General features: G+C 42.0%; 1 protein-coding gene across 2 annotated transcripts in view; it reads right to left on the minus strand.

Annotated features, from left to right (window-relative positions):
* Positions 1-12,729, minus strand: part of PSTK (phosphoseryl-tRNA kinase) — a 67,573-nt gene that overhangs the window by 21,654 nt on the left and 33,190 nt on the right. Inside the window, exons 3-5 of one of the 2 annotated variants that reach the window (XM_085601829.1) lie at positions 4,037-4,232; positions 3,001-3,076; positions 1,439-1,532 (exon numbers count right to left, since the gene is read on the minus strand). In XM_085601829.1, the coding sequence (XP_085457955.1) occupies positions 1,439-1,532; positions 3,001-3,076; positions 4,037-4,232 (366 nt within the window). Of the gene's footprint in view, positions 1-1,438; positions 1,533-3,000; positions 3,083-4,036; positions 4,233-12,729 lie in introns of both variants that reach the window. The other variant, XM_085601819.1, reaches the window with a different exon arrangement.

Consider the following 12,729-nt stretch of genomic DNA (forward strand, 5'->3'; position numbering starts at 1 on the left):
TGCAAGACACTGGAAAACTTCTGTAGGTTTTTGATTTTTGCCTAAATTAACATGACAGTCAAGCATGGGCGTACACTGAGAGCCTCCCTGTTTACAAAGATATTGGCTTGGAAGTTGAGGAGGCCTGTAAAATGGATCCTTCGTTTGACAGAGCGGCTACTGCCATCTCTATCCAGGCTGGGGACAACTAACAGTGTTGGCAGCGTTAATGTATAGTCTAGGTCAAGGATACCTATACTCAGTCTGGTAATGTCTTTGCAGTCTCCCTTATTTGAGTTTTTTTGCCCTCCATCACATCTGGGATGTGTGTGTTGAGATAGAGCGTGGTCTAAAGGGTGAGGATGGATCGGTGAGCTATGGTGTTTAATCTAAAACTAGCTGGCATCTGTTCTGCTGGACATGCCAGCTTCCTCGTGTCCCTTCCTAGTTCTTGAAGCAGGTTGATAGGTTAGGGAAGGAACCAACACTTTTCACTATTAAACTCAGACATGCCTTCTGTTGTTTGATGGCCAGGGCCTCTTGGCCTGAAGTTAATTAACATACCTTCCTGCTGACAGCATACACAGTTACCAGGAAACAGAGCAGGAGGAAATCAGGCTTGCCCCATTTACTGAGCATGCAGTGAACATGCAGGACATATGCTCCCGGGATAGGAAGTGCACTCAGGATTCAAAAGTAGCCAACCTCCTGATAGGATCAGTTTGTTCCCCAGAGAATGTTAAAAAATTGACTCAGTGGTTGGTTGAATACTTTACTTGTTTTTCTCATAAGCGGTGTGTGGTGGAGTGAGCAGAGATCGAGGAGTGGATTCCCCTTGGGACAGTCTTTTTCTGATAGATTGCGTGCGTAAAGGAATTTGTCAGTCTGATGGAAGTAGCTGGGTTTCAGCTTGGCAGACAAACTACTTTGCAGAGTACCAGCTATCTTCAAGAACTGTGGGAGTCGGCTGGGGAAGTGCAACTGCTTTAAAGCCGAAGGAGACTCCGGCCAGTTGTGCAACATAAATAAACTTGCTGCTTTATTGTCATGTAATGTGAGGCTGCTTCATCCCTGACACTACTTTTGTGCTGTGAGAGTCTAGGGGTGCTTCCATTTACCAACTGTAGCTGGAGAAGTTGCGCTGCTGATGATGATTTTACCATTTGAACCCTTGGCCCCTACTGCAGGACTTGCATGATCTGCAGCGTTGCCCTTACTTGTCCTACAGCAGTAGCAAGCAGCATCATCTCTGTGGATGCACTACTTTTACAGACTCTAGATCAAAGGCACTCAAAATATGGCCCCGGAGCCACTTGTGGCCCTCCTGACCTTTGCCCTTAGGAAATAGCATAACTGAGCTGCTGTTTACTTGACTGAGCACTAACATTAAGAACCCTGTTCAACAGGCAAGCGTTTGTTTAGGAAAAGCGGCAAAGAAGCACCAGGGTTATCTGCTTACCTTGTGCCTTTTCCATGGTTTGAGATACAATGCGCCTGAATGCCTGATCAGCTTGGTGAAGCAAGTTTGATGCAGCTATAGCACGGTCTACATCCTGTGTCATAAAAGGAGAGGGTCTGGTTAAAGAAGATAAACTACTCAAACTACATGTAGATTCAGGCACTTCTACCGCTATTAAAAACACCAGGGTTCAAACATATCACCAGCTCCCGATATCAACATTAAGGTTCCATAGGATTTACAGCTCTTTAATGCAACACTGAGCTTTAGACTCTTCTTTGCCTCTCTACATTAACAACTAGAGTCAGCCACCTTCAAATGCTTTCCGAAATGCAGATGCTGAACAATTGCAGTTCTTTACATCACCACTTAGGTTTAACCACTTCAAAAACTCCCTAAATCAACACAGAGGTTCAGAGAGGTTTAAAACGTCTTAGTTCTACACAGCAATTGGAACTGTAAGCAGTATCATCTGCTCACATAAATATTAACATCACCCGCTATCTTCACAGTAACACCACTCTTAGGAAACACATGTCTATATGAGGACAACACCACCCATTACTTTTGCCCCAGATTGGATTAAAACCACTCCTTTAGCTGATTCCGCCTACCACCTAGGAGTAAAAACACCCTCAACCCAGTCATATAACAGAAACACCACCCTCTACCTTTTCACCAAAGAGTAACATCGCCATCCTGAATAACAGGAACTCCTCCCTACCAACGCCTGTTCAGCTAAGAGTAATGGCATCCTGCATCTGATCATATAAAAGGCGCACCACCTGATTAAAGGAGGCACTAACCCACTCAACCGTTTCACATATGAGTAATACAAAAGCTCCAGAGTGCCCTTGTATCAGTTACTGTTAGTCCCGGCTTTTGGCAATGGGCCACCTGGCAGCCACGTAGCACTACCATATGCTTGTTCACAGAGGAATACCTCATTCCTACAGGTTATCCAAAGGGCACCAATGGCCTTCAAAACGACTTGTCACATTGATCAAGTGACATTAGTCTGCACCGGTTTACATAAGATTACCTCCGCCCTCTGCCTGTCCACATAAGATTCACTCCAACCCCCAATTGGTTTACCTATATGTAAAAAGACACGCCACATAAATGTTATACCACTCTCTGCCTGTTCACAAGTAAAACGGCCTGAACCGGTTTACAAACGTATAACTATACCCTTTCATTGGTTCAGAGTAACTCCACTCTTCAACTATTCAAATAAAACACCACTCTCCAGCTATTCATATAGGCGGATTCCACCCAACACCCTTGTATAGGACATTTAATTTGTACACGTAAGAGGAACTCCACCCTAACTACTACTCACCTACTCTTCATCTAATAGCGGCACGACAATACGCCTGTTCACATGAGTGTGGCTCCTAAACTTAAAAAACACTATACATTCCCCTTCACTTCTCATTTCACCTTTCGATAAAGTCAAGCAGGCTCTGCAATTATTGCTTCTTCATTGTAGACTTCGAAAACACACAAAAGGCTGTCACATAACTGATGGTGCCCCAGGTTGCTCCGTATCATCATCTCACCTTTTGTTCTGTGTCTTCAGGGAGATATTTCACTGGACTCTCCAAAGCAATCTGTATTAGGTCCATCACGCTCGGTCTGCAACTTAGAGGTACGTTTATGCTCTTATTTTACACAGCCACAACAACATGTTCTGATTTCAGCTCATTTCTTCGCAGTCAGCACAATAATATGACGATTCAAACTCTGTTTCTCAGACACACACAAGTGCTACCTGAGTCATGCTGCCTCTGTCCCTTCTCCTTCCGTGTAAATTGACTGAAGTTATTTTTTATTTTAGAGTTCTTTATTGATTTTATATAGAGCATACAAAAAGACAGTAACAGGGTTATCGTTACTAACGTGAGGTGTTAGAAGACAAGGTTATACATTTATAATAAACCGTGAGGGGAACGTATGCCTAGTTGGCCAATAAGACCGCCCCCTGTATACTGTGGAGAAGAAAGATTAGGGAAAGGAGAAGGTGGATGGAGATAGAAGCAGAAAAGAGAGCGCTACGAGTAGCCTGGCTATATTGAACATCTCTGATATACTAAGGATTAGTTGACAAGGGTACAGTTTAAGCTTGGTGAGTCTGCATGCTGTACTCAAGTGCCGGCAACCTGGATGCACACATTATTGTTCAAATACAACATGGGTGGGCCCACTGTTAACATCCTGTGGTCCGAATTATAACCTACACAACTGACACATGCACCGGGCTGTGCTCTTCTCCTTATGTCCAAGCACCCAGCTCTTTTCAAACCCCACACATTTGCAATCTGGCCCATTGTTTATGTCACCAAGATTAAGGTTGAAACTAGTAAACTCCAATCAGGGACAAAGACTGGGACCTGCATAGGGGGAGTGGGGGCTACACACCTTTGTTGCACAAGATATTGAACAGGTAAGTCTGACAGCAGTCAAGCTCAAACAACCTCAATTCCAGGCACACGCATACATGAAAAAATATGTCATTGTCCCGAGATACCAATTGTTATCTCTGGCCCCCGTGCGACCCTGAAGCACAAAAAAATTTCCAAACAAAAATGTCCATACCTATCCCAAGTGCACTCCGACATGTCCAGAATCAGGCTGTTCTGCTCCCATGGGTTTTTTTCTGGGTTAGGTCTCTCCAGTTTCCTACTCATAACATGTATGATTTCATCAGGTAGCGAGATATCTCTTTTGTGATTCCTCTGCAGGCAGAGCTCCACTGTACAGTCCAAAAACAACTGGCAAAAACCTGCAGAATCTAGAAGAATTAAAGAAAATCTAAGATAAATGGAGCAGCTCAGATCTAAAAAAACAGCACTCAGTCAGTGAGATGAACTGAGCGCACATTTCTAGGCTAGGCATCCCTTTCCCAGGGTGTCCATGCACAGGAAAGCCAGAGATTACTGCATTACACCACAGTAAGTGAAGTAGCCCTCTCACTGCATCTGAATGTAACATAAGCACTCTGAGAAACCCATCCCGCAACACAAACACCAACCTTTAAAAATGTTTTTCTGCATCTTGTCACTATGATGATAGTGTTTCTACTGAAGAAGAGCAGCTATTCGGAGTGAATGGGTACGTTTATATAGCCCCTTTGTGAAGCGATTAAACTCTTGGTGGCATTTTTAAGGGTATTGGTGAAAGCAATCCATAAAGCTCACTGAGAATTATGGCAACAAACTCATAATGCAACCATATCTCACTTTCAAATGTTGCTCTTGTACGGAGTTGATATATGGTACACAATCACTTTTCTTCTGAGTTAAATTGAAATGATGTGGTATCCAGAACACTAAACCGATAGTGGACGGGTTTATTTATAACAACCAAGATTTTAGGCACACTGCTAAAAAGGATTTTGCCAGTGTCAGTAAATGTCTACGTATTAGAGGCAGAAAAAAAACCATCCTTTCAAAACTGTTTTCTAACCCTGGAAGGTCTCTTAGTGGTAGGTCCCACCTGGCAAAATATGCTTCAAGGCTTCACAGCTGGGTTGTGTGTACCCTGTCCAATTCCATGGGCCCCTCTAATCCAGTGTGTATGTGTCCCAATGGGACAAAACCTCTCTCTACACACTGTTCTGAATACTACTTGATCCTAAGGGACAGTCTGATCATTCCTCAACTTTCTGTAAAATGTAAAACTTTATCATCTATGAATCAGGCATGGAAAACGTGAAAATTAGATGAGGAAAAATATATATTATATTGAAAAGTTATTTCTGACAAGAAAGAGAGGGAAACGAACAATGGCACTCGTTCAATCCAGTCTCTATTAAGTCCCAGAAAGGCTTGTTCTTTCATTCGCCTGAAACAGTCAACATATAATAAATTTCTTAAAGCTTCTGCATATGGAAATAAATGTGCCATTCTTTTATCATAAGAATTCTTTCAAGCACTCAAAACATAGAACATGAGCCACCTAAGTCCACATAAGCAAAGGTTATTGACTTGCATTAACAATATTTCTGGTGGATGATTATCTACCTGCAGATTCCTCCCCTGTAGAATTATCCCAGGGATCAGGACACATCAAAGCTCGGAAGTTGTGGGCAGTAGGCGCTGGCTTTGTATGGACGCTGGAGTTGACATCAGAGGACATCGCCAAAGCCATATAGTGCCTACCCCTACACAACGTCAGTTTCCATCAAGTCTTCCAAGCCTTTGAGGCAAGCGGATGGACTGGCATCAACGTTAAGTAGTACAGTACCACACCTTAATTGGGACCTTATTGGCTCTAGAATACATCCATCAAATGGGGAAGCGGGCAGAAACACTGAGGAATCTCCAAGTAGATCACCAGAAAGACTGTTCCCTCAAGTAAGTAGCTTTTTCTTCTGATGGATACTTCTACATGTGGATTCCTAGGCTATAGAATAGATACGAAAGCAGTAGTCTTTTCAGGAGAAGGGTTGATTGATGGTTAAATGCGGAAGATTTGCAGTATCGATCTGTCGAAATGGCTATCCTTACACACTTCAGAATCCAGGCAGTAATGCTTAGTGAAACTGTGTGGGGATGCACCTTGCAGATCTCACCACCCACACCAAGAACCTCAGGATGGTCATTCACTGCAAGCTTAACATGGACATTCAAATCAACGCCATCAATGCCTCAAGCTTCCACACCCTGAAAATTCTGAGAAAGGTTACCAATCAACACTCAGGAAGCTGTCACCCCATGCCTCAGCCACAAGCCAGATGGACTATGGGAACACGCTTGCCCACAACTCATCAGAAGGCTACAGACCATCCAGAACTCGGTGGACAATATCACTTTCAACCTCCTACGCTGCAAACACATCTCACTTCACCTCAAGGAGCTACACTGGTTACCCATACATAAAAAAGCACAACTCAAACTCACCCCCCACACTTTCAAGGTACTACACCTGCTTTCACAAACCTGCCAGACTCCTACTCACACACATAGCACACATATAAAGAACCAGATCTGACAGTCGAACCTTATCCTACATCATTCCTAAAGCATGGGATGATCTGCCACTACACAACTGAGCCTTCTCCTCACTTCTCGAATTAAGCAAGAAGCTGAAGGCAAGTCTGTTTTAGTACTCTCTCTTGGCCCTGTTCACTGCCAGGATACAGAGTGATAGGGTATGTTATGGTGAACTGTAAAGTGCACTAACAGAGCAGGTTTGCCTCGTTCCCCCAACAAACCAAATCTGTAGAAAGGCTCTGGAAAATTAGGATTGGGTCCGACATGTCTCCCCCGTGCTGGAACCAGTGACTGCCGAGACGCCACAGCAGAACCCTTTTGTGGCAACATGCATGCATGACCAGGAGAATGCCAGAAGACGCAAGACCTTCAGGACAGGAACTTAAGCACCCTCTGGAAAAGATGGGACCATTTCCTGGATATCGATAATTCTCTGAGGAGGGGGGAAGGCTTGTGGAAGGGTAGTTTCCGGAACGGACCCTAAGAAGTGGAGGCCATGGGAGGGCTCCAGGTGAGAACTGGGATTGTTTATTGAAAGGCCCAGGTCGACAATAACAAGACTGTTGACTGGATATTGACATGCCATCATCCCTGGAGCACTGACTTTGATCAGCTAGTCACCCAGGTACGGGAAGTTTAGGATGTCCTTCTTTTGAAACGGAAAACGTTTTTTTCTCCCAAGTTTCTAGCTGTTTTGACTCCTTGTAGAAGGAAAGATCCCTGTTATATGCTGAGGAGAGCAGGATGCTTGTATGACTAGGCTTTCTGGTGACAGACAAGTAGAGGATCTTCTGGTGCTGGGCGATAGCGCCATCCCACCAGCCTGTTGACTGCCGGTGCTATGGTGTGCGTCCCCAAAGCTGGCATCACCAGATCTACAAAAGGTCTCTATGTAGGACAGAAGAGATGCTGAAGTTGGTATGGCTTGGAGGCGTACCTTGCTAAGGACATTCTTCTTAACGCCCAACTGTGGAAGCTGCAGCTCCAATACTTCTACAGCTTTTTTTAACCACTGAGTGGAAGGACATTACTCTGGACTAGAATGTCCTGTTGGGAATTCCATCTTCGGGGAGGTGTCAATCCACTGGCGGATGAAAAGCCTGCTAAATCCCCACCACCATCATCACCACAGGCATAAAAGATTCAGGAGGAGCACAATCTGATCCATAAAGGTCATGAATCTTCACCTATATTCTTTCTCCTTCAGATATCCGGCGCTGGAGGCGTCGGCGAAAAAGATGGAACTGGCGCCGGTGCTAAAGGAGCAGAGCCTAATGGCATTGGTGTTGCACCCGAAGCCACAAACATAAGTAGACTGTAAGGTGCCATGCTCCCAGACGGTGCACTGGATGGTACTGTGCCTCTCAGAAAGATGGTATAGGTGGCACTAAGGAACACACGGAGGAACAAAGCCAGGTCCAAACCTGGTGTCATGAACTCGAGTGGGAAGACGTTGGCGCTGGAAATTCTGGGAACACTGGAGCTGAAAACAACGGAGAAGGTGCAAGCGAAGATCGAGGCGGCTCAGGGGCAGAGTCCTGGTGCGTGGCGACACCCTGTGATGATCTCCCTGCTCCACAACTATCAACTTCAGTTCTGAGGATGAACATCCGGTGGAAGTTGTAGGACATTTTTCATGTTTTTTGTGCTACATGAGCTTGCCTGAAAAATGCGAGGATGGTGACCTGGGTGCATGTTGAGGCAAGATTCATTTGAATGGCAGTCATCGTCTAAGCCTAGGCACCAAAGGCGGATGCAATGGAAGTCAGTAGTGGCCATCTACTCCTCACAGTCCCTAGAGAGCTTTAACAGTTTTGGAGGAGATGTTTGACCTTAACTCAATAGATTTTTTGTGATGAAAACGCACCACTTTCGCATATCGTTTAAAACTTTTTTTTTTTTTAAAAAGAAACATTTATTTTACCTGCATGTTCCGCAGGGATTGATTACTTTCATGGAAATGGTTATAGACGTGCATATTGTCCGACTACTTCAACGAGCCAATACAAGATCACTGCTTGTTGTTTTGCAAAATGACCAAATAAAACGTTGTTAAAAAAAAAACGCACCACTTTCAGAAGAGAGAGCAAACTCTGGATCTGCGTCGAAGATGTGGAAAAATGGGAACTCAGTTATTGCCACAGGGTGGGCGAAATATGGCTTTGATGTTGTCATCTGATGTCATTTACGGCATTGATACAAAGCCCACGCCCCCTTCAGGCAACTTGAGAGCTTTGAAGTTTCCATATCCCAGTCGGACGCCTGGAATAATTCTACAGGTGAGAAATCTGCAGGTAGATGTATGCATCAGAAATATTAATTACTTTCTCTGTCAGCTGCAGTATGATTCAGCTGGAAACAGAGAAGGTATACTGGCCATATTTTTTTTTAACATTCATCACATTAAAGGGTAACCTACAACCTGTATGTACCAACTTTGATTACCCCCTAGACACCTCTTCTAGCTGTTTGGATAGACCCTCACCTACTCTATTAGTGGCATGCTTCATCATCGGGTCTCACCCTGATTTCAAAAGACCAAGATGGGCTCAAACACATTCCAGGCAGGACACACGTGTTATTTTTTTTTTGCTAAGATCTTAATCTAAGTTAAAAGTACCTAGAAGCCACCCAGGTATCCCTTTAATAGCGGGTGCCCCGGTTTAGATAAAAGCAATGTGTTGGGAGTTTCAGCATATATTTGTACGGCCTCTTGGGTCCTAGGCTTTCATCAGGACAAAATGGAACGCCCCAGAACACGTGTCTATTTGATCTGTACTTATTAGTTTGTCATCTATAGGTCATTTCTCTATTCAGTTGGGACATAAGACACATAACACATATAAGGACTACTCGCCCAACTGTTTTATATAGTTCCTGTAATGGGAGAAAACAACAGCATAAGGGGATATGATGATTTTGCGATATGACACAAAAAACACATCAAACCAATTCTTACACAGCACACTGATATTCAGAAATGCACTTTAAAGCCCACTCGTGACACGTTTTTTCCTTATTCAGTCCGTAACAAGCACACAATTAACATAACAATTTGTGGGAACCTTCAGTGAATCACTGCACACTGCACTTCAAATCTCTAATTGGTGGTTGAGAATACCTATATAAACACAAAGTGTCTCACCCTATCGTAGGAATTATCCGTCATGCAGTGTGACCACACACACAACTGCATAGATCCATGGAAAATTTGAAACAGGGGAAAATGCCTGTAATTGGCTCTCAGAGCCATTTATGAATTTGTGACGGAACAGCTTCTTTTATCAATGGATTCTCATTCCTCTGCATCAAAAGGGGCTTTCTACTTATCTTTTGTCAACCATACCATCTTATTATTGCGTTTCTTACATTGGTAGTGGGCATGCGCTTTCTTAATCGAGGTTATGTCCATCAAATTCGCCACTCATGATAGCAATGTGGAGTTTGTTGCGAATAACAACATTTTTTGTTTTTTCTCTCCCAAATTTGTATAGAGATAAAAGGTGCTGGAAGGTTAAATAGATTGTATACATTTAAGATATTTTAGTGTCTGTCCATGTAGTCTCTCATTACATGGAGCTAATTTGGTGCTACGGTATGCCATCGTTAAGTCCTCCTATGTGGCTCTTTAGTCTGGACGACCCACGGTTGGTCACGTTCTAGTATGGTTCTTCAAAAACCAGGATCAGACTTGATAATGAAGCACCACTAATAGAGTGTGCGAGGGTCTATCAAAACAACTAGAAAAGGTGTCTAGGGGCTAATTTGAATTGGTACTTACAGGCTGTAGGATATCCTTTGTGTGATTAAAGTTTTTGACAATGGAGACTGTATACTATATCTCTTAAAATTTTACCTCCCCCTCTCATCTACTGATGCCCTAGTAGCATTCGTACCTGAGGCTTGGTAGACATCTTTGTAATGTTTAGTCTCATTACAGGGTGCAAGAATAGCACTGATTTCGGGAAATCCTAGATTCGCAACCAAAACATGTACTGCCATGTTCAAGTAGCAGCATCTCATCTAGTGTAGTGCCCATTGTGTGTTCTACAAATATTACTAGAGATTCATAGAAACATGTCAGTTTACCATTTTCGAATATTCCTCTGAAATTCAGAATCATACTTTACTTTTGCAAATTGTTAAAATAGCTGCAATATCAGGTACATTGGGGTATTTAAAAAATATCTTGTATCATAAGATTATCTCAGTGGTAGCCAGTATTTTCAATAAATACTTCTTCTGCATGTTTAATCCTCTCCCCATACTTCAAAAAAGATGCTCATCTCTAAATACTAAGCGGCCACACTGAATAATGAACTCCTCAAACGTTTTAATGTAAATTGTCTCCTACCATGTGAATTCCTCTTTTAGACTACTTCAATCTTCCCAAATCAGACATCACTTCCAGAAATAAAGGACTGAGCTAGAAAGGAGCTAAATGCAGAACTGTATATATTCGGACATTATCGACCCAAATCAGGCATGCATCAACTAGCAATTATATTTTTTTAAATGCCTATCAATAGAGGATCCTATTCATAAAAGATTTTTTTTAAATTAAAAAAAAAAATCACAGTATTGCCAAATCATGTCATTTATTCACATACTTAATTGTCTCCTCACAAATGTTATGGCTGCTAACAGATAATACATTTTAAAATCCGGTGAAGACCAGCTGCTATTTACTAAAAAGGGAACAGTTTCCAGCAATTTATGCACAGTTTTCCCCATTCCATACAATGTAAACAATCAAACCATTCTGTTTTTTTAAAACATTTTGAAAAAGAGAGAACAAGACATTATGCTAAACAAAATAATGTGGTTACAGAACGTTGCCATTTTGACATGTCCAACCACACAGTTTGAGATTCTGGCAGGTCTTACGCAACTGAAGGTTTACAAACTAAAGAGTCATATATCTGACCCAAGAACCACCCTGCAATATGAAATCCAAATGCCTAGATACTGAGTGATTTTAAATTGCATCCCTTTCCTTTAACTTTACCGGAAGCAAATCACCTTGATGATAAAATGCAATATGTCAGTTTGAAGTACACTCAATCTGTAGCTTGAAAACACCAAGGACCTAGTATCTCTACAGTGGCAGTCCAACTACATTTCAGGTCAGACAAAACACACTTGTTTAGAGCTCTCCAAAGTGTAGCTCATTAGCTATTGCTAGTTCTCCACCTACCTGTAAGTAGCTCTCCTCTGTGCGCCCTGCTAACTAAATTAGAAGATTTTGCTTGATTGAATTCATATATGTATCCCAACACTGAAAATTGTGTCTCTTCAGAACTTGTAAGCTGATGTTTGGAGAAAAATGGTTGAATTTTAAAATATACTTAAAGCCAATTTGGGATTGCTAAATCATGCAGTGTTGTTACAGTCCATGTTGTGCAGACTGTTTCTATATTAAACCAACATTCTTGTATTTGGCACGTCCGCATATCTACTGTGCAGATCCCTTTTACTTCAACACTCTGGATACTGTGACCATTATACATAAGACTAACAATACTGCAAGCATTCTTCAAGAACAGCAACACCTGGTTACTACAGGCCCGCTCTCTAGCTTCACCTCCTGCTAACATCATTGGGATTTGGCTACAGACAAGTCCTCACATTTGGAATCACACAACAGCTTGAGTTCTACAGACAGCAGGTCCACCTTTTGGAGAAACAATTATCTTTACTCTTGATGGTCTTCCCAAGGACAAGTGAGGTATACAACAGATCGCGAAGATCCTCTAGAATGCAGAATGCAGATGTCAGGAACTTGCAGGGTTTCCATATTGGAGATTCTCTGTCTCAAAGACTTGTCCAACTTCTTGTTACCTCTCTTTACAATAATCAGAAATGTCAATTACTTCACAGACGATTATGTTGGGAGTCATTACATCATGGTTGTTACATCAGGAATCTTTACACTGTGAGAGTTTTTATATCACTGAAGGCAAGTGTACATTTTGATTATAAAAAATAAATATATATATATATATATATGTTTGTTAGTTTATTTTAAATAAACAGCTAAATATACGGTTTAATTTAGTTTTCATTCAAATTTACCTTATTTGTTTACATTAGTTATTTAACATTTTAGTTAATTAAAATGTAATTATAAATTATATACATATATACACGCGAACATTTGTATATATATATATATATATATATATATATATATATATATATATATACACACACACACACACACACACACAAATTACCTACTGGCGGTTGCCAGTAGGTAGTTATAGTTAGGACCCCTTTTCCATAGGAAATCCG

This window comes from Triturus cristatus, chromosome 1_2 (assembly GCF_964204655.1).
Source record: "Triturus cristatus chromosome 1_2, aTriCri1.1, whole genome shotgun sequence".
In the NCBI taxonomy this organism is placed as follows: Eukaryota; Metazoa; Chordata; class Amphibia; order Caudata; family Salamandridae; genus Triturus; species Triturus cristatus.